The sequence below is a fragment of a genome, unplaced genomic scaffold (genome assembly GCF_019419815.1).
Source record: "Pyrus x bretschneideri cultivar Hongxiangsu unplaced genomic scaffold, Pyrus_bretschneideri_v1 Contig52, whole genome shotgun sequence".
Classification (NCBI taxonomy): Eukaryota; Viridiplantae; Streptophyta; class Magnoliopsida; order Rosales; family Rosaceae; genus Pyrus; species Pyrus x bretschneideri.
Window position 1 is genome coordinate 2,463,857 of NW_025999790.1, and position 26,558 is coordinate 2,490,414.

The 26,558-nt window shown below is 36.4% G+C and overlaps 4 protein-coding genes across 27 annotated transcripts in view; all 4 read left to right on the plus strand.

Moving 5' to 3' along the window:
- The window catches only part of LOC125470712 (putative disease resistance protein At3g14460), a 49,835-nt gene extending 39,447 nt beyond the window's left edge, over nt 1–10,388 (plus strand). For 5 of the 6 annotated variants that reach the window (XM_048570152.1, XM_048570148.1, XM_048570150.1 and 2 more), the window contains 6 exons: nt 7,956–8,282; nt 8,367–8,506; nt 8,754–8,874; nt 9,263–9,386; nt 9,493–9,636; nt 9,847–10,388. The gene's annotated coding sequence lies outside the window, so the exon portion shown is untranslated. The remainder of the gene's footprint in view (nt 1–7,955; nt 8,283–8,366; nt 8,507–8,753; nt 8,875–9,262; nt 9,387–9,492; nt 9,637–9,846) is intronic. The other variant, XM_048570153.1, reaches the window with a different exon arrangement.
- LOC103961884 (putative disease resistance protein At3g14460) lies at nt 2,287–6,416 on the plus strand. The gene has a single exon (XM_009374529.2). The coding sequence runs from the start codon at nt 2,310–2,312 to the stop codon at nt 6,144–6,146; it is 3,837 nt and encodes a 1,278-aa protein (XP_009372804.2). The 5' UTR covers nt 2,287–2,309; the 3' UTR covers nt 6,147–6,416.
- A 4,837-nt stretch (nt 10,389–15,225) lies between the features above and the next one.
- Nucleotides 15,226–16,857, plus strand: LOC125470717 (putative disease resistance RPP13-like protein 1). The gene has a single exon (XM_048570177.1). It carries the CDS (start codon nt 15,319–15,321, stop codon nt 16,828–16,830), a length of 1,512 nt encoding a protein of 503 aa, XP_048426134.1. The 5' UTR covers nt 15,226–15,318; the 3' UTR covers nt 16,831–16,857.
- Nucleotides 16,840–24,563, plus strand: LOC103961840 (putative disease resistance protein At3g14460). 19 transcript variants are annotated; one of them, XM_048570172.1, is made up of 15 exons: nt 16,840–19,182; nt 19,279–19,400; nt 19,498–19,567; nt 19,741–19,881; nt 20,056–20,151; nt 20,318–20,421; nt 20,923–20,994; nt 21,121–21,231; nt 21,382–21,459; nt 21,674–21,764; nt 22,218–22,395; nt 22,498–22,557; nt 22,663–22,807; nt 23,662–23,746; nt 23,833–24,563. In XM_048570172.1, the coding sequence occupies exons 1-2, from the start codon at nt 16,847–16,849 to the stop codon at nt 19,316–19,318; spliced, it is 2,376 nt and encodes a 791-aa protein (XP_048426129.1). In that variant the 5' UTR covers nt 16,840–16,846; the 3' UTR covers nt 19,319–19,400; nt 19,498–19,567; nt 19,741–19,881; nt 20,056–20,151; nt 20,318–20,421; nt 20,923–20,994; nt 21,121–21,231; nt 21,382–21,459; nt 21,674–21,764; nt 22,218–22,395; nt 22,498–22,557; nt 22,663–22,807; nt 23,662–23,746; nt 23,833–24,563. The 19 variants fall into 19 exon arrangements, with proteins under 19 accessions (XP_048426129.1, XP_048426131.1, XP_048426118.1 ...); XM_048570174.1 differs by having other exon boundaries at nt 21,382–22,395; nt 23,833–23,952; nt 24,072–24,563; XM_048570161.1 differs by having other exon boundaries at nt 21,382–22,100.
- Nucleotides 24,564–26,558: the final 1,995 nt, after the last annotated feature.

A 26,558-nucleotide genomic window follows, 5' to 3' on the forward strand; every position in this document is an offset into this window, starting at 1 on the left:
GTGGTGGTGGCATCGAAAAACTCCACCGGAGTTGGCCGGGATCGGCCTTGGAAAATGGGCACCCTCGGTGGGTGCAGGTGGACGAAAACCCATTTCCTTTTTTTTTTCTTTTTTTTTTTCTTTTCTCCCTCCATTTCTGATTGGGCTTCCCCCCACAAAGTGGGGATTTAATTTAAATAAACACTAACCTTGAATAACCAATTTCAAACGTCCGTAACTATACCGTTATAATCCGGGCTCGCAAACGGCTTTCTCCTATACGTTCGTACCAATGAGTACTACGAGGATATGCTAAAAGAATAAGTCTCACATCTTTCAAGTCGATGGTCAACGGAAGTCAAAGTCCTTGCCTCTAGGGCAATTTCGTAAATTCACGCTTTTAAAATAAAATAAAAACGTAAAATTTGGAACGGGTTGTCACACCTAACCATCTAACATTTAAGGAAGAAAAAAAGAAAGAAAATGTTTGGTTTGTGAAATAAGAATTTGGAGAATACCTATCGGATGATGGAAGATACAGAATAATACTTGGTTATTTAAAGGATGAGTAGGAGTTCTTACCAAAAAATATTCGTTGCTGATTCATAAAACTTCGTATTTATGATCAGAACCGTGTATATTATAAATCACTTTAAAAAGATCATCTCTGCAAAAATCAATTAAAACTAAGGTCTTTCAATCATCGAACTGTGTAAAAACAGATGAACGGAATTCCCTTACTAATAGGAAAACTAATGAAAAAAACTTGAAATTTTGAGTTTTAACGATAAAGATAAAATAAAGGTAAATTGAATAGTACCAGAATTGACTTTTTAGTATAAAAATGTAGTTTTTCGTTAAAGTGAACAGTACCAGAGCTTTTCGTTAAAGTTTCCATTACTAAAAGCATTACGAACCATCTATGTATTTGTTACAACAGATTAACTAAACGATCTTAATTTTAATTTTTTATTTTATTTTATTTTTGCAGAGAAATCTTCATAGATGATTCATAATATCAACGGTTCTGATTATAAGCAAAAAACTCTATAATTCGAACATAAGAAATTTTGAGTAAGTTCTTAATCATTCTTAAATGGCGAAGAATTGTTCATATAATACCTAGCTTAGAAGATAAAATGGTAAAAATAAGAACTCGTAATGCAAATTCATTGCGCAATAATTACCGGATTATATTAAGACAAACAGTATTATAATGCACCACCGAGGCACCAATAAGTTTTACCAAAAAAGAAAGAAAATGGATGTGGATTGTCTGCCCTCCTATTTCTATACTCTTTTTATGCCCTTCTGTGATGTGTGGTCACGGTTAAGTCACGTCAATATTTTATATTAATTTTTTATAAAAATAATAAAATAAAAAGTAATAGGAATATAAAATATTGATGTGACTTAATCATGACCACACAAACAAAAAAACATGAAGAGGGTATGGAAATAGAAGGGCAGACAATCCACCTAAAATAGCTTTTATTATAGCCCATCATTATCAACCTAGCCAAACAGGGAGGTCCTTTTAAAATTATAATGATTGTAGCTGTTGGATAAAAATCTAACGGTCCACGATGATTGATGAGGATGATCCTTTCCATTAGCTCAGGAGAGGATCCAAATCCGACTTTTTCCACCCACAAAACAAGGCACAACCACCAATTCTCTCTTTACGCTTTAACGTGTGTACTCCATTGAATTATTGGCCAGCTCATTTTTTGTTTTTTTGTTTTTTGTTTTTAAATCTTGTGACATTACCAATATGTTATATGTATTATTAGTTTATTTGTTTGTGATATTAATATTAACTTTTAATTATTACTATCAACGTTGAAAGGTTGTGAAATTTTGAAGAATTGATTGAGAAATCAAATGAGAGATCAATTAGTGAATGATATCATAATTATTTTTTTATATATAAAGATTTGATGGTATTTGGAAGCTGTCATGCAATGTTTTCAAAATATAAAACATGCCGAACGATATTGTAATATATTATATGAAAAATCAATAAATTAATATAAGTGTTTTATTTAATAAATTTTTTAACTTTTTAATTTGTAACCTTATTATTTGATAATGCTTCCATTCACGCAAATATCTAGTTTTATCTGGAGATGTAAAATATACCGTGTGAACACATGACAATTCGTCCGTAGCACCGACGCATTTTTAGCCTACCACAAATTCTCTCTTTATGCTTTAACGTGTGTCGTCCTACTCCCAAATGTGAATTTCATAAGAGTTTAAGCTTCAGTTTCCATTACAAAACGCTTCTCTCATATTACTAGTTTCCAGAAAGAAAGAAAGGAAAAAAAATGGCTTTGATTGCAGAGGCTTTTCTCTCTGCTTCCATCCAGACGCTGTGCGACAAGATTGGTTCTGGCGAGTTGATGGACTTATTCCGGGGAAAAAAACTTGACTATTCACTCCTGAAGAAACTGAAGCGGACGTTTCTGGCCCTTGATGCAGTGCTTGATGATGCAGAGGAGAAGCAGATGGAGAATCGCCGTGTGGAAAAGTGGCTTGACGAGCTCAAACATGCTGTCTTCGAAGCCGAGGACCTGCTGGATGAGATCGATACTGAAGTTTTGCGAAGCAAGGTGGAAGCTGAATATCAAACGAAGAAAACCCAGGTGTGGAACTTCCTTCCTACTCTTAATCCTTTTTATCAGGGCATGAATGGTAGGATTCAAGAGTTACTTGAAGAACTAGAAAACCTTGCACAACAGAAACGTGTGCTCGGTCTCAGAGAAGGTGTCAGGGGCAAGCTTTCACAAAGAACTCCCACAACTTCCTTCGTTGAGCATGAATTCTGTACTTATGGTAGGGATGAAGATGAAGCGAAGTTGAAAACACTGCTGCTATCTGATGATGCAAGGGGCGGCAATACATCTGTAATCCCCATATGGGGAATGGGAGGAGTTGGTAAGACAACCCTTGCTCAACTCCTTTACAATAATGACAGGGTGAAAGAGCATTTCGATGTTCGAGCTTGGGCGTGTGTCTCCGAAGACTTTGATGCTGTTAGGGTCACTAAAACCCTTGTTCAGTCAATTGCTTCAAAACCCTGCGATACGTCAGATATGAGCTTGCTTCAAGTTGCTCTTAGGGAACAACTAACGGGGAAAAGGTTTCTACTTGTGTTGGATGACCTTTGGAATGACGATTATAATGATTGGAGTGTTCTACAAGCTCCTTTCACTTATGGGGCGAGGGGAAGTAAGGTCATTGTGACAACAAGGAACGAAAGTGTTGCATCCATCGTGCACACTGTTCCTATTCACTCTTTAAAACAATTGTCGCATGATGATTGTTGGTTGTTACTTGCAAAACATGCGTTTAGAAATGAAAACGCAAGTGCACATCCAGACTTGGAAGAAATTGGTAAAAAAATTGCACGTAAGTGCAATGGTCTGCCTTTAGCTGCGAAAACACTTGGAGGTCTCTTAAGTTGCAACATGGACTACAAGAAATGGAATCATATATTGAATAGCAATCTTTGGGAGCTACGAGAAGCAAATTGTATTTTTCCATCTCTAAGATTGAGTTTCCATTACCTCCCTCCTTATTTAAAACAATGTTTCGCTTATTGCTCAATTTTTCCAAAGGACTATGAATTTGAGAAGCATACTTTGGTTCGACTTTGGATGGCTGTGGGTTTAATTTCACAAGCTGAGGGCGGGGCAAGAATGGAGGAGGTTGGAGAGAACTATTTTAATGAATTAGTATCACGATCACTAATTCAAAGATCAAGAACCGAGGAGCCTGGATTCACAATGCATGATCTCGTTAATGACTTGGCTATGTTCGTGTCTAGAGAATTTTGTTTTTGGATGGATGAGGAAGGATCATATGAAGTTCCTAAAAGAGTTCGACATTTGTCGTATGCGAAAGGAAGATTTGATGCCGCTAAAAAATTTCAGCCATTAAATGGAGTAAAATATTTGCGCACCTTCTTACCCATTTCTTTAAGGGAGTACTATTGGGATTCATATCTAAGTAGTAAGGTTCCAAATGATTTGTTGCCAACACTAAAATGTTCACGGGCACTGTCTTTGGCAGGATATACAAACGTCAGTCGCTTACCTGATTGCATCGGGGACCACATACATTTGCGCTACATTGACCTCTCTTACACTGCTATTAAAAGGTTACCAGATACCGTGAGTGGTCTCTACAATTTGCAAACTCTATTGTTGTCTCATTGTTCCACTCTTGTTGAATTGCCTGTAGACATGAGGAAACTGATTAATTTGCGCCATCTTGATATTAGAGATACTGGTATAAAAGAAATGCCGGTGCAAATGGGTAGACTAAAAAGTTTGAGAACACTCACTGGTTATGTATTGGGGACATCTACTAGGTCTGGTGGCATTGGAGAATTGGGGGAGTTGCCCAATCTTGGAGGGGAACTTTCTATCATGAATCTAGAGAATGTAGTCCATGTTGTGGATGCCTTGCGGGCCAATTTGAAGGATAAGAAAGATCTCAATGAAATAGAGTTGGCATGGGGTAGAGAGGATGCAGATGATTCCATAAAAGAGAGACAAGTACTTGAAAAATTACAACCTTCTGTAAATTTGGTGAAACTGACCATCAGAGGTTATGGTGGAACAAGCTTTCCGAATTGGTTGGGAGACTCTTCCTTCTCCAACATAAAAGTCATGCGCCTCCAAGGTTTTAGTACTTGTTGGTCGTTGCCATCAGTTGGGCAGTTGCCCGCTCTTAAGGAGCTCTGTATAGAGGAGATGAAATTTGTTACGAGTATTGGTGCTGAGTTTTATGGTGTCAATGGACTTTCTCTAATTCAGCCATTTCGTTGCTTAGAGAAGCTGGAATTTAGTGGGATGCCAGAATGGGTAGAATGGCTGCCAAGTCCGGGTAGAAGTCAATGTCCAGACTTTCCTCGTCTCGAGGAGCTGGTTTTAGAGAGTTGTCCGAAGCTGAGGGGAAACTTGCCGGATTATCTTCCTCGCTTGAAAAAACTTCGAGTGTCCCACTGCGGGGTTCTGCATGAAGGGGCTACTAGGAGAAGGTGGATACCCTGGTCTCTCATTGTTAACGCGGAATCCTTGCGACAATCTCTTCAGGATCTGGAAATAAGAGGATGCCCTGGTCTCTCGTCGTTACTAGAGACGGAGACGCTGTCCTCGCTTTCCATGCTTGATATTCAAATTTTTAGTCGCACAGATTGCTTGCAGCCGCACTTGAGCAGTCGTCTTCAAAAATTGACTCTCCATTATTGCGGGTCCCTCCTGTCGTTCCCTAGAAATGGTCTACCCACTTCGTTGACAAATCTTTGTATAAGAAGTTGCAGGAGATTAGAATTCCTATCTCATGAGATGATGGCCAAATTGACATCCCTTCGACGTTTCGAATTATGTTGGAGCTGTGATTCACTGAGGTCCTTCCCGCTGGGCGTTTTCCCCAAACTTTCATCTCTTCAGATCTGGGGCATTAAAAATCTAGAATCCCTTTCCATTGGAGAAGGAGCTGATGTTGAAAATCTCACTCATCTCGATTCTCTCTGTATCTATCATTGTCCAAATCTGGTCTCTTTTGCCCACGGGGGGTTGCCCACTCCCAACCTGTCTAGTTTTACAGTCTATGGATGCGAGAATTTGAAGTTATTGCCCGATCGAATACACACACTCACCACCCTTCGATACTTGTGGATATCTGGTCTTCCAAATGTAGAGTCATTTGCAGAAGGAGGTTTGCCTCCCAACCTACAATCATTTCGAATCGCTGATTGTGGGAAACTGAGGCCTTCAGTGGAGTACTGGGGTTTGCAACGACTTGTCTCCCTTCGAACATTTGAGATCGAGGGAAGCGAGGATGTGTTGGAGACGGTGCTCAAGGAACAGCCGCTCCCTACCACTCTTCTCACTCTCCATATCTCTTACAATAAAAGTCTGAAATCTTTGGAGGGAAGGGGACTTCAACACCTCACTTCTCTTCAAAAGCTCGAAATTTACAAATGTGATAGTCTCGAATTCCTGCCCAAAGAGGGTTTGCCGGCATCGCTATCTTATCTGAGCATCGACATATGTCCTTCTCTGGTGAAGAGGTGTCAGGAGAAGACGGGAGAAGAGTGGAGCAAGATAGCTCACATTCCTTGCCTCCGGTTAGATGACCAAGTCATCATGTGAGATCTAAAGTCAAATTCAGATTCGTACATAGCACCATTTTTCATACAATAACATATAAGATTGAGATTCTGTAAAAGTTTCACTTGAATTGTTCAATTAATCAAGGTTCTGTAATAGTTTCACTTCAGATTCTGTAAAACTCTCTTAATACTTGTCTTTGTTTGTAATTCTTATGAAGGACTTAGAATCAAGGTTCTAACTGGTTACCAGTTACCACTCTGATTGGCTGGACAAATATGAATAAATTAAGAAAAGAGCATTAAGTCACAAGATTCCTTTTTTAACTTTATTTCAGGGTTTCTGAAGGACCAATATGAACTCTATATCTCCACTTGGTATGGAAGTCTGCCTTACTCGTTTGTTATTCTGAGGTGACTTATGTTACTATATCGACAGACCTGTCTTTTTGCCTTTATTTGCATTGTCCTATGTCAGTGAGTTGTGTATGCTAGAATTCCTAGTTCTCTCACCCGGTGTTTGGATGAAGGATTTGAAAGTACCAAGGAATTTAGGATACATTAGTTAGAAATCAACTGCAAAACATCAGACATAGATATTTGAAATGCACTACATGATCATTACACACATAAACAAAGCATTTATAAATGTCTCCTTTCAAGCAGTCATTTACAAATCCCTCTTGATGCATTGCATCTTGTCTGTCATATCCTTCCGCATAATCTTTTGTAGTGAATTTTAACTAATTAAGACTTAAGCCCGCGCTTGGCACTTTCAAATCCCTCATCCACACGTTCCATTTAAGAGAATCATGTTGCCTGTGGTATATTGTTATTTGATTACTCTTGTAATTTAGGTATTCATTTGACATTTAATTGAAGAGTGAACAACCTTTTCGTTCCCCATTGTTTCTAATTTATCTTTAGTCAGAATATTATGAACCTGCTTATAAGTTGGTACGATATATGTTGTCAGATATTATGGATATGGACATGAGTTGGTACCATATCTACAGGTCCTCCTAATCATGATTTACAATTCACCAATGAGTAGAAAAGCTTTTGTTCACCAGCCTTCATCCAACAGCTAATAAGTTTTCAAAAATGAAACGTTCTATGCGCTAGGATGTAAATGTCAACCAGTAGATTTCAATTGAGCAGTTGTAAGCATGGGTTTGTGAGTGACATTTGTTTGTGAGTGACATTGTCTTTATGTAATTTATTTACATGCATATTTGATCTTCGGACATGTGTACAAGGCATTAATCTTAGCTGTATCTGGTCTCATAGTTTACTATTTGTACAGATCCAAAAAAATTGAAGGGCGCATCCTGGCCCATTTCAGCATGATCAACCAGGGAATTTTTTCTTGAGGGCAGCAGGTGCTGCTAAATTTATTGATAGATCAAGTGTAAATGAAGACAGGTACTTTGTCCGAAGTGAATGTAGTTTCTACTTAAAACTAATCCAACTTAAGTGCATATATATAACATAAACTAGGATAAGCTAGTTAGAAATCAACTACAAAACATTAGGTATAGATATTTGAAATGCACTAGGTGATCATTATAACATAAACAAACTATTTATAAATGTCTCCTTTCGTGCAGTCATTTACAAACCCCTCTCGATACATTGCATCTAGTCTTTCGTATGCCTCTATCTAATCTTTTGTAGTGAGTTTTAACTAATTTGGCCTTAAGCCCTTGGCACTTTCAAATCCATCATCCAGATGTTCCATTTAAGAGAATCATGTTGCCTGTGGTATATTGTTAATTGCTTATTCTTGTAGTTTAGGTATTCCTTTGCCATTTAATTGATGGATCTATGTTACATTCAAGATTATTTACAGGTCCTCGCATTTTGAAAGTAACTTATTCTGGCCATTTCAGCATGATCAACCGGGGAATTTATTCTTGAGGGCAGCACATGCTGCTAACTTTATTGATAGATGAAACATAAAGGACAGGTACTTCGTAGTGCACATATATAAGGATACTTTGTATTTTCTCAGTGGTTTTCAGTTTGCATCTGTTAAGGCTACTTTGTCACAGCTTGTGGGCATCTTATTCTCCTAGAAGCTTATCCGAAGGAATTAAGAGATTATAGCATTCTTGTCTACCATTGTGGATTTTATGAGCAATCACTTGAATATCTAAGGTTGTAGCTGGACAAAAAGGTACGTTTTCTAATTTCTATATGTATGATGACATGCTACTTTGATAAAAAAATCTATTAAAGTACCTTTATTTGGATTCTTCAGGATCATCCACTACAGAGGCGACTGTCTGATTCATTTAACTGTTTTTGTGGAAGATGCCGCAGAGAAATTGATGATACGCCTTATCCTAATTTTGATGGTGGATGGTTGGAGCAGGCTGTCATATGTTAGAAATTTTCTTGGTAACAGCTCTGAACCATAGTTGTGTGACCATTTACATTATTGCATATAGCAGTGCGAACCCTAATCAGTAGGAGTTTCATACAAACTGGGAAAAACGGGACTTTAAGTGAACTTCATCCAGGGAATGTTTTGTCAGCTAAGGAGTGTTTTCTACCTCTATATATATAACAAGATGAACAAAACCAGAGATATAAGTCCTGCCACATTCTGCAGTTTCATAATTAATGCCTGGCTTTTATTTACTAGTTGAGTCGACCAGACCATCAATAGATTGGAAGGCCGGAATATTGAATTGTTGGAAGAATCAACTGGCAAAATGGACGACAGCAGAGCTAGTAAGGTGTCTTGTGATACTTTTAACATTCAGGTGCTGCAGCGGTAACATGTTTACTCTTGTGTAAATTGATGAATTATTTTGTCAGATTTTGCTTCATTATAAATTCGTATGGATCTCCTTTGTTTATAATTAAGTTCTTTAAATGAATATTATGGACTGTTTTCGGATGAAATCATAAGATTTGTGGTTTTTTTGGGATGCGAAATCAATCAGATTGTTTGTACTCAGGTTGTCGTATTCACATGGATATGATCCTAGCTAAATTATCCCCTAGTTAGTGAGGGAATAATTAAAAAGGGTTTTGTCAATATGTCACATGTATTTCAGAAACCCATCACACTTATTGTATATTGCATTCAAATATTTTATCAGTCAGGACAACATGATGGGACTAACGTATGCCACTTCATTGCTGCAGAGAGAAAACAGCGGAATGATGTTTAACATCTTCCCTTGATGTCACTGGCATCTTGGCGTTGGTTGAAGAGAGCAGTGGTGACGATGACCACTCACAAAAATGAGAGCACGGTTTCCTTGCAGTGGTAACATGTTTACTCTTAATGCAATTGATGTATATATTTTGAGCGAGTAACAAATTGTTACTGTATTTGTGGTTGAATTACAGATTATTATTATCTGATACTGCAGGGTCGTCCATCACAGAGGCAAGGCGACCATCTGATTCATTAACTGTTCTAGAGGAAGATGCCGTGGAGAAATTGATGATACGGTGTAGCTTACTTTTGGTCGAGGAGGGTTGGAGCAGGCCGTCATATGATAGAAATTTTCTTGGTAACAACTCTGAACCATGGTAGTCCTAATCAGTAGGAGGTTCATTAATTATACCAGGAAAAGTGGCACTTTAATTGAATTTCACTCCCGAAAAGAAATTTTTTACTTATGTCATAGCCAGGAAATATGTGAGGCTGTTAAAATACAGCCTTATGGCCATGCATTCTGGAAACTGGTTGTTCATGCATTAATCATTTGCTTAGCTTGCAGGCATGAATGGGCGAGGAGCCAGAGGCCCTCCAGAACTTGGTTGCGAACAATGAAGAGAACTTGCAGGTCCCCCAGACTCCTGAAAGCAATGAATAAAACGCCCTAGACCCTGCGAAAGCATTGAAGAAAACATGGAGCTCATGTCCTGAAACTAATTAGAGTTTTTAGCCATCAGAAGACAAAGTAGGTTTACATCCAATTTCCTACTTCGGATTTCTGTGTGTGGCACTGCCCTCGGAGGACGAAGCCATCTTCAGAAGTTGGCCAACTTCTGAATAGTTGGATCATAAGTCTGGGGAAGTGATTCGTGCACACCCTTGATCTTCCCGCACGCTCCCTGCTTGTTTTTGACTTTTGGATCGAAACAGTCAAAAGATAATCAATCAAGGAACATAATCATAAGTGTGTTCAGAACGAGAAAATTCGTGTGTGAATATTTTTCTTTTTGTTTTGAAGTTAATACGTTTTGATGTCTAGTATTGTAATTTCCGAAGACATTTTGGTATGAGCTTTGTTTTTAAGTTAATACGTTTTGATGTCTATTCATAAATGTTGATGTCTGCTACATCAAATGTTGCTAATTGCACTACGGTATTGTGCAAGCGTTATCGATGGGCTGCCCAAGTTTAAATTATTGGGTCCAGGTCCCTGCTCAATTTGATTGGGTGCTAAAGAAAACTTAAAAAAAAAATGTGTGTGAGCTGTGATTTTTTATAGGGGAAACTTGAAATAAGTCCAAATTTGTAAGCAATTACTAGATATAGTCCAATTTTATTTAATTATTGGTTTAAGTCCAGTGACTCATTGTCCACGTCATTTTATTATCATTTTTTGTCAAAATTACTCCTCTATTAACATTATCTTTTAATTCTAGATTTACTTGTATTATAAAATTAATTATAATTGATTATTTATCATTAAAGTAATCCCATAATTGTAGGATTAGTTTGAAATAATATTATCTCTTCTTCCTCATAACTCCCCTACAAACAGTATTATTTTTATGCGTGGTGATCTTCTTCCTCCTTGGAACCCATAACCATGTGTGTTCATGTTGGAACATTTATCCACAGGGCTAGGAAGAAAGCCTTCTAAACCATAACCGTGCGTGTTGGTGTGTATATATAATTGTAGGCTCTCACTATTAATTTCTTTCTTAGTTTATTGTTTGTTTATATGAACTTTTCTTTTTATAAGTAAAAACGTCATAGCAAATGCACTTTATTTATTTTGTTTATATACCTAATACATAGGTAGACGTAGAAAATAATTTTGTCTTTCTATAGAGTAAGTAGAATATATCTGCTTTATAGGTATAAAGTAGTATAATTGATTATTTATCTTTAAATAATCCCCTACTTGTAGAATTAGTTTTAAAGTATATCTCTTCTTCCATAACTCCCGTATACAATTTGTGCTGTGTTCTCCGATCCCCTTCCTTCTTGTTCATTCTTCTTCTTTCAAGCTCTTATGATTTCTTCCTCCTTTTTGAAATACAAGGTAACAATTTCTAATTTTTTTCGGTGGTATAGAGCTTTGAAGTATGCGAATACACCAACAAAAGGTGGGTTGATGTACGTGGTTGGTTTTGGTTTTGTAGCATCAAATCTTGCATCTTCCTACTTTTCATCCCCACCAGGTCCTCCCACAATAGCACTAGTTAGGTCATTTTGATTGGGAACATTGCCATGAAAATGAGTTTCATGCGTGCACTATTAATTTCTTCCTAATTTTTAGTTTGAACTTGGATTATACATATTTTTCTTTTCAACCTTTATAGGAAATGCATTGCTTTGTTTATCTACCTGTATTATATATTTTTGTAATGAATCTATTTGTATATTTTGTTTATTCTACCTGTGTTATAGATTAATTGTATTTTATCTACCTATAAATCACAAATTTTTCTATCTCAAATTAATTGTGTTATCTACCTATATGATATGTTTTTGCTCATTAGTCTATCTATATATCACATATTATTTTGTGTTATCTATCTATACGATAGGCTTTTATTCATAGTCTACCTATATCATAGATTAATTAATATTATCTACCTACATCACAAATTTTTTATGTACCTCGACAACGTTTCTTTTAATTTTTCATAAACTTATAAGATTGGTTGTTTAAACTGTTTTTAATTAGAAAACGGGTAGATAAAGGTATTTGAAGCTTCAAATTTTTAAAATTTTAAATTCAAAAATAAAGAATTTAAATATTTTTTATTTTCAAGGGGCAAATTAGGTGTAATAAAAAATCAAATAAAATTGGACCCAATCTGAAAACTGGTGAATTCTTTGGACCTGGATCAAATTGCCCCTTTTTTATAGTGTGATTATGCACCGTTTTTCTATCTCATTCGTCACGGCGGAAACTTAGATTTATATACATAAGAATTTGGCACATTAAGAGCTTGTTTAGAAAGTGTTTTTAAATTATTTCTTTAAAATCGCTCTAGACATTTAAAAGCACTACTCAAATGAGCTTTGAATTTTCTTTAATTTTTTGAGTTGAGACAATAATTTACTGAAAATCATTCAAGATTACAATCCAAAACTTGGAGGAGGACTTCATGAATTAAGTCGGGGTATCCTCCATCCAACACATAAGAACAAATGGATAAAGCTAACTTTGCTAACCGATGAGCCACCGCATTAACAAACGTGATATATGTACGATCCTCATCTCATGTAATTGAGTTTAAAGTATTGGTTATTCTATTGAGATATGGGAAATGCTAAGAAGATTCTCTCAAAAGTGGGACTCTTCATGGATGCTCCACCACCTTATGTTTTTCGTAGAATTCTAGTGCCAACATTATGAAACATATACCAAACACATGAGATGACGAAATTATATGAAGAGTCACACTTTAAGTGAGTCTCCTTAACATTTTTCTTGGGATATTTCTACTCATGGTTATTTCCCATGCAATAAATGACCAACTTTTTTAGAGAAAGAAAATAACTAGTTTTCAAAAGAGTTAGAATAGCCAATATATTGGACTTAAGGTGGTTCAAATTCATATAGTAAACTTATTTTTAATCTACTATTGGTTAATTTATTTTGTCTTTATCAAAAACTTGATCATTTATTGTACTGGAATTAAACTCATGAATTCAATTAAATTCAATAATTAAAATCACTTTTATAGAACTTAAATTTTCCAACTAACTTTGAACCAAACTCAATTTTCCGTCACACTTCGAAAGGACTAACTATTTAACATTTAAAGACGAAAAATATAAGGAAATATTTGAGTTTGAATTTGAAGAATACTTTTGCGGATGATGGAAGATAAATATATAGAGTGCATGAAAAAAAAAATGATAAAAAAAAAAAAAACTCATAAAGCAAAACTCATTGCGCCATAATTACCCCATTTTATTAAGACAACCACTCTTGTAATGCACCACCAAGCCACTGATAAATTTTACCAAAAATGAAAAGAAAAATTGCTTTTATTATAGCCCATCATTTTCAACCCTGCCGAACGGTCAATCTCTGCCTAAGCTACCCATCACCCAATGCCTAGAGCCCTACAAATGTACACTTGACCTATATTATAGGCTAGGATTGGTCGGTCCACACCCCTATCTGCCCAACCTACTCAGCCTCCTCTGCAATCATAAAGTAACAAAAATGGAGTAGGATTTTATTTTTTTTATTTTTTATTTTTTATTTTTTTATTTTTATTATTTTTTTATTTGAACGATCACGATTAAGTCACGTTAACATTTTATATTAATTTTTTTATAAAAAGATAAAGATAAAATAGAGAATGTGAGAAGAGATGATGTAAGAAGATGGAAAGAGGAAGTGAGAAAATTTTAATTCAACAAAAATAGCTATTTTACACCTAAAAGTAAACAAAGTTTCAAATGCGTTGGAAAACAAATTCTTATAACAAAGATACAATGTAAAATTTGTTCAACTTATATATGAGATGTTTCACTTTTAACATCAACGAAACATTTTTGTGATAAAATTTAATATTTGATAATAAGTAATTAAGTTGAGATAATAATCGATGATGCTGTTACGGTTCCATGTTGAACCTATAAAAAAAATATAAAAAAATTGAAAAGGAAAATAGGTGGCAATAGTACAAATCCAATTAAATTAAAAATCATACACGAACGTGACTTCAAGTATAGACTCAAAACTGAATCAACATCCAAGGGCACATAAATTGACTATTAATTTTGAGCTCAAGTAGTTAGAAGACATAATGGATTGAGTATATGATTACGAACCGAGTTTTTTGTTTTAGATTACAGAGACACTTGCCATCATAAACTGTTTAATGGTTCTAAAGGAGAGAAAAATGCAAATGCATGCATACACACTCACATGACATAAGGGGTGTGCTATCTACACATTTCATTTTACTTCTCACATACTTCTTGATAATTTCTATTCGTTGATCTTTTTCAATTCATCCGATCTGACGGCCGAAAATTAAAAAAATATGTGAAAAGTAAAATGAGGTGTGATCGGACGTGTGGATCACACCCCATGACATAATACATATGGCGAGGCTATGAGTGCTAAACAATCCATCTTATGCATAAAGAGCCATTAGTTAGGTCTTGCCACTGTAAATTCAAAGAAATCAACACGGGTCGAGTGATGATTGTCCCAGCAGCCTTGATTGCTGAACCTATGCGAGCCAGAAAAAGAAGTCCATACGAAAACATTGCAGTTTCTAAAGAAGCAGCAGTAAAAAAAAAAATTGACGCTAGAGAGACTAAATTTATAAACAAAATTTGTAAATTAAATGATATGTTACTAGTAAAAATAAGCATGTTTATCAATACTTAAGTAATAATTAAATCATTAACTTTCATGTTATTTAGTTTTTGAAATTTTTGTTTGTAAATTTAACCTTCCAAGCATTAGCTAGTAAAAATTTGTTACTCAGTGAAGTACCAAATTCTCCACAAAGTAATACACAAAAGAGTTTGACATCTTCAAATATTTCATATTTGGAATCTCAAAAACACAAACAAGAAGAATAAAACAGAAGTCACCCAACCCAGAATTTCCACACCCACTACTAAGAAACCACCTTTCCCAAAACAAAGCAAAACAACCTGTTAAATTATATAAGAAATTATGATTAATAAAACAATTATGTAGTTATATATGACTATGATTAAAGTGTGAGGCCCACTGTATTATTGACCTAAAATAAAAGGGTGTGCTATTCACACACCTTATTTTAGTTCTTATACATCTTTAATAATTTTTATCCGTCGATTTTCTTTAATTTATTTGATCCGACTTCTGAAAATTAAAAAGATGTGTGAAAAGTAAAATTAGGTGTGGGGAAATAAATCAGGACATCTCTTTCTGAAACAAAATTGAGCTTAAAATAAACCATAAAAGGCTCTTATAGTTCCTCACGTTAACACTACTTTGAAATTTATTCTTTGTTCCAAAAGAAAAAAAAAAAAAACAGGAGAGATGGCAGGAGCTTTGATTGGAGAGGCATTTCTGTCTGCTTCCATTCAGACGTTGTGCGACAAGATCGGTTCTGGGGAGTTGATGGACTTCTTCCGGGGAAAAAAACTTGATCATTCACTTCTGGAGAAACTGAAGCTGACGTTTCTGGCCCTTGATGCAGTGCTTGATGATGCAGAGGAGCAGCAGATTGAGAAACCCCGTGTGGGAAAGTGGCTTGACGAGCTTAAACATGCTGTCTTCAATGCCGAGGACCTGCTGGACGAGATCGATACTGAAGTTTTGCGAAGCAAGGTGGAAGCTGAATTTTCAACTAAGAAAACCCAGGTGTGGAACTTCCTCTCTACTTCTCTTAATCCTTTTTATCAAGGCATGAATGGTAGGATTGAAGAGTTACTCCAAAGACTAGAACACCTTGCACAACAGAAAATTGTGCTCGGTCTTAGAGGAGGTGTTGGGGGCAAGGTTTCACAAAGAACTCCCACAACTTCCTTCGTTGAGCATAAATTCTCTACTTATGGTAGGGATGAAGATGAAGCGAAATTGAAAAAACTGTTGCTATCTGATGATGCAAGGGGCGGCAATGCATCTGTAATCCCCATAGTGGGAATGGGAGGAGTTGGTAAGACAACCCTTGCTCAGCTCCTTTACAATAATGCCATGGTGAAAGAGCATTTTGATGTTCGAGCTTGGGCATGTGTCTCCGAAGATTTTGATGCTATTAGGGTCACTAAAACCCTTGTTCAGTCAATTGCTTCAAAACCCTGTGATACGTCAGATATGAGCTTGCTTCAAGTTGCTCTTAGGGAACAAGTAATGGGGAAAAGGTTTCTATTTGTGTTGGATGACCTTTGGAATGACAATTATAATGATTGGAGTGCTCTACAAGCTCCTTTCACTTATGGGGCGAGGGGAAGTAAGGTCATTGTGACAACAAGGAACGAAAGTGTTGCATCCATCGTGCACACTGTTCCTATTCACTCTTTAAAACAATTGTCGCCTGATGATTGTTGGTTGTTACTTGCAAAACATGCGTTTAGAAATGAAAATGCAAGTGCACATTCAGACTTGGAAGAAATTGGTAAAAAAATTGCACGTAAGTGCAAAGGTCTGCCTTTAGCTGCAAAAGCACTTGGAGGTCTCTTAAGTTGCAACATGGACTACAAGAATTGGAATCATATATTGAATAGCAATCTTTGGGAGCTACCACAAGCAAATAGTATTCTTCCATCTCTAAGATTGAGTTTCCATTACCTCCCTACTTATTTAAAACAATGTTTTGCTTATTGCTCAATTTTTCCAAAGGACCATGAATTTGAGAAACATAATTTAGTTCGACTTTGGATGGCTGTGGGTTTAATTTCACAAGCTGAGGGTGAGGAAAGAATGGAGGAGGTTGGGGAGAACTATTTTAATGAATTAGTATCAAGATCACTAATTCAAAGATCAAGAACTGAGGAGCATGGGTTCACAATGCATGATCTCATTAATGACTTGGCTAGTGTTCGTGTCTAGAGAAATTTGTTTTAGGATGGATGAGGAAGGATCACATGAAGTTCCTAAAAGAGTACGACATTTGTCATATTTGAAAGGAAAATTTGATGCCGCTAAAAAGTTTCAGCCATTAAATGGAGTTGAATATCTGCGCACCTTCTTACCCATGTCTTTAAGAAAGTCAAATTGGGAATATGTAAGTAGTAAGGTTCCAAGTGATTTGTTGCCAACACTAAAATGTTCACGGGCACTGTCTTTGGCAAGATATGAAAACATCAGTCACTTACCTGATTGCATCGGGGACCACATACATTTGCGCTACATTGACCTCTCTTACACTGCAATTAAAAGGTTACCGGATACCGTGAGTTGTCTCTACAATTTGCAAACTCTATTGTTGGTAGGTTGTTCCTCTCTTGTTGAATTGCCTGTAGACATGAGGAAACTGATTAAATTGCGCCACCTTGATATTAGAAAAACTCGTATAAGGGAGATGCCGGTGCAAATGGGTAGACTTAAAAGTTTGAGAACACTCACTGCTTATGTGTTGGGGACATCTACGAGGTCCGGTGGCATTGAAGAATTGGGGGAGTTACCCAATCTTGGAGGGGAACTTTCTATCTTGAATCTAGAGAATGTAGTCGATGCTATGGATGCCTTGCGGGCCAATTTGAAGGATAAGAAAGATTTCAATGAAATAGAGTTGGTGTGGGGTAGGAAGGATGCCGATGATTCCATAAAAGAGAGAAATGTACTTGAAAGATTACAACCTTCTGTAAATTTGGCGAAACTGACCATCAGATGTTATGGTGGAACAAGCTTTCCGAATTGGTTGGGAGACTCTTCCTTCTCCAACATAAAAGTCATGCGCCTCAGTGGGTTTAGTAGTTGTTGGTCGTTGCCACCAGTTGGGCAGTTGCCTGCTCTTAAGGAGCTCTATATAGAGAAGATGAAATTTGTTATGAGTATTGGTGCTGAGTTTTATGGTGTCAATGGAACTTCTTTAATTCAGCCATTTCGTTCTTTAGAGAGGCTGGAGTTTAGAGAGATGCCAGAGTGGGAAGAATGGCTGCCAAGTCCAGGTAGAGGTCAATGTCCAGACTTTCCTTGTCTCGAGGAGCTGGTTTTAGAGAGTTGTCCGAAGCTGAGGGGAAACTTGCCGGATTATCTTCCTTGCTTGAAAAAACTTCAAGTGTCCGACTGCGGGGTTCTGCATGAAAGGGCTACTAGAAGTAGATGGATACCCTGGTCTCTCATTGTTAACACGGAATCCTTGCGACAATCTCTTCAGTATCTAGAAATAAGAGGATGCCCTGGTCTCTCGTCGTTACTGGAGACGGAGTCGCTGTCCTCGCTTTCCACACTAAGGATTCAAAATTTCAGTCGCACAGATTGCTTGCAGCCGCACTTGAGCAGTTGTCTTCAAAAGTTGACTCTCCATAATTGCGGGTCCCTCTTGTCGTTCCCTAGAAATGGTCTACCCACTTCGTTGAAATCACTTGAGATAGTTTATTGCAGGAGATTAGAATTCCTATCTCATGAGATGATGGCCAAATTGACATCCCTTCAACATTTCAGTTTATTTAATAGCTGTGATTCGCTCAGGTCCTTCCCGCTGGGCGTTTTCCGCAAACTTTCATCTCTTTACCTCGACGGCAGTAAAAATCTAGAATCCCTTTCCATTGGAGAAGGAGCTGATGTTGAAAATCTCACTCATCTCGAGAATCTCGGTATCTATAATTGTCGAAATCTGGTCTCTTTTCCCCACGGGGGATTGCCCACTCCCACCCTGGCTTGTTTAGAAGTCAGTAGATGCAAGAATTTGAAGTTATTGCCCGATCGAATACACACACTCACCGCCCTTAGAGATTTGCAGATATCTGGTCTTCCAAATGTTGAGTCATTTGCAGAAGGAGGTTTGCCTCCCAACCTACAATCATTTCGAATCAGTGGTTGTGAGAAACTGAGGCCTTCAGTGGAGTACTGGGGTTTGCAACGACTTGTCTCCCTTCGAACATTTAAGATCTGGAGAAGCGAGGATGTGTTGGAGACGGTGCTCAAGGAACAGCTGCTCCCTACCACTCTTCACACTCTCGAAATCTATGGAATGAAAAGTCTGAAATCTTTGGAGGGAAGGGGACTTCAACACCTCACTTCTCTTCAACAGCTGGAAATTAGAAGCTGTAAGAGTCTCGAATCCCTGCCAAAAGAGGGTTTGCCAGGCATCGCTCCGTCTTCTGAGAATCAACTACTCTTCTTCTCTGGAGAAGAGGTGTCAGGAGAAGACGGGAGAAGAGTGGAGCAAGATAGCTCACATTCCTTGCATCCAGATAGACAACCAAGTCATCATTTGAGATTTCAAATCAAAGTCAGGTACGTACATACGAGATTCAGATTCTATAAAAGTTTCACTTCAATTGTTTACTGTCAGATGTACTGTGTTTAATTCACCAATCAATTAAATTTCAGGACAATATCATCCAAGAGCAACAAGTGTTTGCTTGCATAAATTACTGCGTACAATTACCAATTAAGTTATTGGGTGCTTATGTTAGCTATGACACCAATATGATTCTTCTGCACAGGACGAGGTAACTTCTTGATGATGTTGTTTTTCCTCTTACTGTTGTGGTTTGAATACGGTGGAATGCTTACTCATCTTTCATTGCATCTGTCATCTTTACATAGGTGCCGATATGTTTCTTCACAAAAACAACGTGTGAATTTGGCTGGCTGCTGCATTCTTACAGATTCCATCGTAAGTTGTTGAATACTGGAGTGTATCTTACGTTTCCTTTTCTTTTCTTGTTTCATGATCATTATTGATGGATTATATTCGTTAATCGTAATAAAAGGAAAAGGTCCAGATTGTCAAACTTGCACAAGTAATTAAGATCACTATAAATCATTATTTCTTCATCTTTGAATCAGGACCATTTTTTCTAGATGAGGTATGGAAAAGGGTTGAGCTCGAGTTGACATCGACGTTTGATAACGATGAGAAGAAAGGTTTAAAGACGATTTTTCCCCATTTGACGTGGAAATAATGGGAGTTGGAGAAAACCGGTGAAGGTAAAACTCTCTGAAATCTTCTCATTGCTTCTAATTCTTATGAGCTTTGATATTCTACATTTGGAACTTAGAATCAAGGTTTCTAACTTTTTACCACTTTGATTGGCTGGACAAATATGAATAAATTAAGAAAGAGCATTAGGTCACAAGATTCCTTTTCTAATTTTATTTCAGGGTTTCCAAAGGACCAATGCAAGGCATCAATCTGAACCATGAGCTCCATGTCTCCGCTCGTTCTGGAAGTCTGCCATACTTCTTTGTTATTTCAAGGTTGTTCTATGAGAATCCTACAATACCGGCATTGTTTTTAGGAGTTTAATGTAGACTTCGCAAACAGGTTTTGACACATGGTTCAGGATCACCTGCAATGCTTGTGCTCGTATTCTCAGAAATTTTGAAATGCTTCACTTATGGGGCTTTTTGGATTTCTTTGCAGAGATATTCTTTCCTCATGATCTTCATAGTCTTCCTAGAGGTTTCATAAACAAAAAAAGCAAGGAGTCTAATAATGGCATAATGCACACATAATGACTCAAAGAAGTAAGGCATTTTGGATTTTGACATCTGTTTGTTTTGCCTTAATTTGTATTGTCCTATGTCAGTGAGTTGTGTATGCTGAAACTCCTAGTCCTGTCACCCTGTGTTTGGATGAAGGATTTGATAGTACCAAGCAATTTAGGATAAATTTGTTAGAAATCAACTACAAAACATTAGAGATAGACATTTAAAATGCACTACATGATCATTACACACATAAACAAAGTATTTATAAATGTCTCCTTTCAAGCAGTCATTTACAAATCCCTCTCGATGCATTGCATCTAGTCTTTCATATCCCTCCAACTAATTTAGCCTTGAGCCCTTGACACTTTCAAATCTCTCATCCAAACTTTACATTATCATATTGCCTGTGGTATATTGTTAATTGATTAGTGTTGTAACTTAGGTATTCTTTTGCCATTTAATTGATAGATCTATGTTACATTCAAGATTATTTACAGGTCCTCGTATTTTAAAAGTAACTTATTCTGGCCATTTCAGCAGGATCAACCAGGAAATTTGTTCTTGAAGGGCAGCACATGCTGCTAACTTTATTGATAGATCAATTGACAGGTACTTTGTCCGAAATGAATGTACTTTCGACATAAACTAATCTAAGATATGTGCATATATATAAGGATACTTGGTATTTTTCTAGTGGCTTTCAGCTTGCATCTGCTAATGGTTACTTTGTCACAGCTTGTGAACATCTTGTTCTCCTTGAAGCTGATCCAAAGGAACACTCTTCTCTACCATTGTGGATTTTATGAGCAATCATGTGAATATCTAAAGTTGTAGTAGGACAAAAAGGTATGTTTTCTAATTTGAAATTTCTATATGTATGATGACGTGCAACTTTGATGGTAAATCTTTAAAGCACCTTTATTTGGATTCTTCTGGATCGTCCACTAAGGAGGCGAGCGACTGATTCATTAACTGTTTGGGTGAAACATGCTGCAGAGAAATTGATGGTACACTTTCACCTAATTTTGATGGAGGATGGTTGGAGCAGGTCGTCGTATGTTAGAAATTTTCTTGGTAAAACTCTGAACCATGGTTATGAGATCATGTACATTATTACAGATAGCAGTACAAACCCTAATCACTAGGAGTTTCATGCAAACTGTGAAAAACAGGATTTTAAGTGAACTTCATCCTGGAAATGTTTTGCCAGTTATCCATTGTTTTCATCCTGGAAATGTCCTGCCACATCCTGCATTTTCATATTTAATGCTAGGCTTTTATATACTAGTTGAGTCGACCAGATCATTAATAGATTGGAAGGTCGGAATATTGGATGGTTGGAAGAATCAACCAGCAAAATGTGTACGACAGCGGAGCTAGTAAGGCATCTATTGTCTGCTTGTGATACTTTTAACTTTCAAGTGCTGCAGTGGTAACATGTTTACTTTTTTTTTGTAAATTGATGAATTATTTTGTCAAATTTGTGACTTCATTGTAAAATCATATGGATCTCCTCTGTTCATAACTAAGTTCTTTATATGAATATTCTAAACTGTTTTTGGATGAAATCACAGGATATGTGGTATTTGGGGTGCAAAAATAATTAAATCGTTTGTACTCAGGTTGTCGTATTCACATGGATGTATGACCCTGGCAAAATTATGGCCTTGTTAATGAGGAGATAATTAACTGAGAGTTTTGTCAATATGTCACATGTATTTACAGAAATCCATTACACTTATGTATTGCATTCTATTTTTTATTTGATTTTTAATATGCTATCAGTCAGGACAACATGATGGGTCTAACGTATTTTTGCTTCATTGATGCAGAGAGAAAACAGTGGAATTATGTTTAACATCTTGGTTTGCAAACAAGATTTCCCATTTTGGTGTGGAATTAACGGGAGTTGGAGAAAACCAGTGAAGCTCAAACTCTCTGAATTCTTCACTTTTTTTTCTAATTCTTATGAAGGGCTTTGATATTCTGCATTTGGAACTCAGGATCAAGGTTCTGACTGGCTAACACTCTGATTGGCTGAAATAGTGAATGTGTTAATCAATTAAGAAAAGAGCATTAAGTCACAAGATTCCTTTTTTAATTTTATTTCAGGGTTTCCGAAGGACCAATTCAAGGCATTGCTCTGAACCATGAACTCTATATCTCTACTCGGTATGGAAGTCTGCCTTACTTTTGTTTGTTATATCAAGGTTATTCTGTGAGGACCCTACAATACGACCATTGTTTTCAGGAGTTTAATATAGACGTTGCAAACAGGTTTTGACACATCGTTCCGGATCACCTGCAATGCTTGTGCTCATATAGTCAGGGTCTTCATAGTCTTCCCAGAGGTTATCATAAATAGAAAAGCAAGGAATCTGATAATGCACACATAATGATGTCACAAACCCTTATAGTGGAGGTGAGGGACTTTTGTTATCACGTCGACAGATAACGCATGACTTGTGACTTGTGTATGCTAAAACTCCTAGTTCTCTCACTCTCTGTTTGGATGAGGGACTTCATCTACAAAGCAGTAGACATAGATATTTGAAATGCACTACATGATCAGTACACACCTAAACAAAGTATTTTTAAATGTCTCCATTCAAGCGGTCATTTACAAATCCTTCTTGATGCATTGCATCTAGTCTTTCATATCCTTCCATCTAATATTTTGTAGTGAATTTGAACTAATTTAGCCTAAAGCCCTTGGCACTTTCAAATCCCTCATCCCAACATTCCTTTTAAGACAATCATATTGCCCGTAGTATATTGTTAATTGATTATTGTAATTCAGCATTTTGTCTAATTTATCTTTGGTCATGGCAATGCAATCTATGTTACATTCAAGATTATTTACAGGTCCTCGTATTTTGAACATAACTTATTATATATATATAGTCAGAATATTATGAACCTGCCTGTAAGTTGGTACATATTTACTGGTCCTTCTAATCATGATTTGCATTTCACCAATGAGTACAAAAGTTTTTGTTCGCCAGCCTTCATCCAATAACGGATAATTTTCCAAAAAAGAAACGTTCTCTCTGCTAGGATGTAGATGTCATCCGTTAGATTTCGATTGAGAAGTTGTAAGCATGGATTTTGCATTCAGAGTGAGTAGAAGTATAGATTATCGATTATATGTATGCTGCATGTATTTATGTAATTGTATATACATACATATTTAGTTAATTTTGGATAAGGTCTGCGGACATGTGTCCAAGCCTTTATTCTTAGCTATGTATGGTCTAATATTTACTGTATCTACAGATTTTAAGAAGTTTGAAGGACACATTCCTGGCCATTTCAGCATGATCAAGCAGGGAATTTGTTCTCAAGGGCAGTATGAAGACAGGTACTTTGTCCCAAATGAATGTAGTTTCTACTTAAAACTAATCTAAGTTAAATGCATATATGTGAGGATCCTTTCTGTTTTTCCAGTGGTTTTCAGTTTGCATCTGTTAAGGCTGCTCAACATAGACTAGATCATCAATAGATTGGAAGGCCGGAATATTGGATGGTTGGAATAGTCAACCGGCAAATTGTACGACAGCGGAGCTAGTAAGGCGCTATTTGACTGATTGTGAGGCACTTTTAAGGACATATGTGAGGCTGTTAGAATAGAGCCTTATGGCCATCCATTCTGGAACTGGTTGTTGATGCATTAATTGTTTGCTTAGCTTGCAGGCAAGAACGGGCGAGGAGCAAGAGGCCCATTGCTACATATGTGGAATTCGAAGGTGATGTGCAGCTAGTGGTCGCGGTGCTCAAACAGGAGGAGGCTGATGATCCTTCTTCAGTGGGGCACGTTGTGAAAGATGCCCGCTTTTTTATGTGTTCTATCCCCACACGAAGCTTTCTTATTCTTGAAGGGAGGCAAACAAAGTGGCTCATAGATTGGCAAAATTGGGATTGACATTAGATCATCAACATATTTGCTTTGGGAAACCTCCAAGTGTAATTTCAGATCTTATTTTTTTAGGATAGCACAACTGTGTAATTTGATTGGTGCGACCGTGCGAGATGCTCTTTTTTCCTTCGACGGGTTGAAATTATTGGCAAGGTTTTTATTGAGGCCCATTGATATGCACCCTATCCTCTGATATGTACACATAGTTTTCATACTAATGAATATCGTACTTGTCCTTAAAAAACGTTTTGATGTCTCTTCATCTATATGTGATATATGCCAGGTCTAAAATGTTGCATATTGCACAACGCTATCGTGCAAGTGTTGTCGATGGGTTGGCCCGAGTTTAAATTATTGGGTCCAATCCCCTGCTCAATTTGGTTGGGTGCCGAAGAAAATGATAAGAAAAAATTGGGCGCTTGGCGAGGAAAAACGGTAAAATTTTGGTGTGACTTTGGACCGCTTTTGTTTCTCATTCGTAATGGCGGGGTATCAAAAACTAAAAAACCCATGGGCTTATGTTGTGATTTATCATGCTTTCTATCACATTTGTTACGGTTGTTGCTAAAAAAGAAAGAAAAATTTGTGTATTGTGTGTACTATGATTGCTAAACACACATGCATGGTATAAAATCCTTGGGATACGGAATGTGCAAAAGAATGAATTTGAATCCTTGTCGGATTCTTTTTATAAGGATTTTGAAAATTCGTGAATCTTACTTATTCATCGTATATCATGCAGTTAGAAATTATTTTAAATATTTTTATTTAAAATTAAACACAAACAATACCTGACAAAAACTAATCACATAATGTACGGTAAACGAACATAATTTACGAATCTACAAGATCGTCGCCAAAAGTATCCGAAGAGGTTCCTGTTGGCAAAAGAATGTCCAAGAGTAGCTCGGTGGGACATTTGACATGATTGATACTTGAAAGTTGGATTTGTTGTTTGCACTTTAGGGTCCTAGTAATTGGAGTTACTTGCGCAAATACGTTTTGGGTTTTTCATTTTTTTTTTTTCAATTTTTTTAATATTTTTATAAATTAAAAGGATACTTTAAATTCGATCATTAACCATTAATATTTTTTGACAAAAATCTTAATGGTATTCATCCTTTCATTTCACGCACCTCATTATTGCTAGTAATATGTATTTTCATATGTTTGGTATTAATTACTTAACATGTTATAGGATTTAAAATCCCATATAAATTTAAAACGATTACAATAAAAAGAAAATACTCAAAAAATTTGATTGAATAAATAAATAAAAACAGTTAACAATATAACTTTGAAATAATAAATGTCAAACGAATGTACCTATAGTGTTCAAAAAAATTGAAAAAGGTTACATTTTATTATAAAATATGTATACATTATAAATAAAATAAATAAAATAAATAAATAGATTTCACATTAAAAAATAGGTACATTTTACATTTTAAAAAAATGGTACATTTGCAAAAGAAAAAAGGGACATTTACAAAAAAAAAAAAAAAGGTACATTTCACATATAACAAAGTGGTACATTTATGAAGAAAAATGGGTACATTATAAATAAATTATGAGTATAAATAAAAATTATAAACATATGGGCACAAAATAAATTTAATATATGGATACAAATTAAAACTAAAAAGAAAATTAGTACAAATAAAAAAGGGTTGCCAATTAAAAATGGTACAAACTAAAAATAGAAATATATGACACAAAGTTTAACCATAAATATAAATATATTCCTGACGCCGTTAACGGAATCTGTCAAAACTGACGGAATATTCCTAACGGCGTCAGTTGACGCCGTCCGTGTGCACCGCACTCCGCACGTGCCTGCGCGTGGCCGGCGCGTGGTGGCGCGTGCGGCGGTGGAAAATTTTTCTAAAAATATGGGTGTGTTCCTGAGGTTGTGTAGAGCACGTTGGTATATTCATTTGTCCATTTTGAGCAATGTATGAGAAGTTATTACGAAAGGAAGGTTATGTGCTTTATAATTAATGTTTTTATAGTTATTTCGCATATAGGTGATTCCTATCCCGAGGACGAGCGTGCGCACTCGAGACAGGGGGGCTACGACCCTTCCACATACCAGTGAGTGGGCTTTTGGTTTTCCGTATTTACCTATATACATTTATATTCCCAGAAATTGTTTAAAAAGGGTTATTTGTTTTATGCCATGCACCATATCCTTATTGTTTATGCATTATCATATGCATTAGTAGTGGCATACATATACATATTTATATTTGGTGCT

Bases quoted from the DNA above. Each gene is read 5' to 3' on its own strand.
- LOC103961884 (XM_009374529.2), top strand. From the start codon at position 2,310: ATGGCTTTGATTGCAGAGGCTTTTCTCTCTGCTTCCATCCAGACGCTG.
- LOC125470717 (XM_048570177.1), top strand. From the start codon at position 15,319: ATGGCAGGAGCTTTGATTGGAGAGGCATTTCTGTCTGCTTCCATTCAG.
- LOC103961840 (XM_048570160.1), top strand. From the start codon at position 16,847: ATGGATGAGGAAGGATCACATGAAGTTCCTAAAAGAGTACGACATTTG. The intron at 19,183-19,278 runs GTACGTACATAC...ATTAAATTTCAG, and splicing joins AGATTTCAAATCAAAGTCAG to GACAATATCATCCAAGAGCA.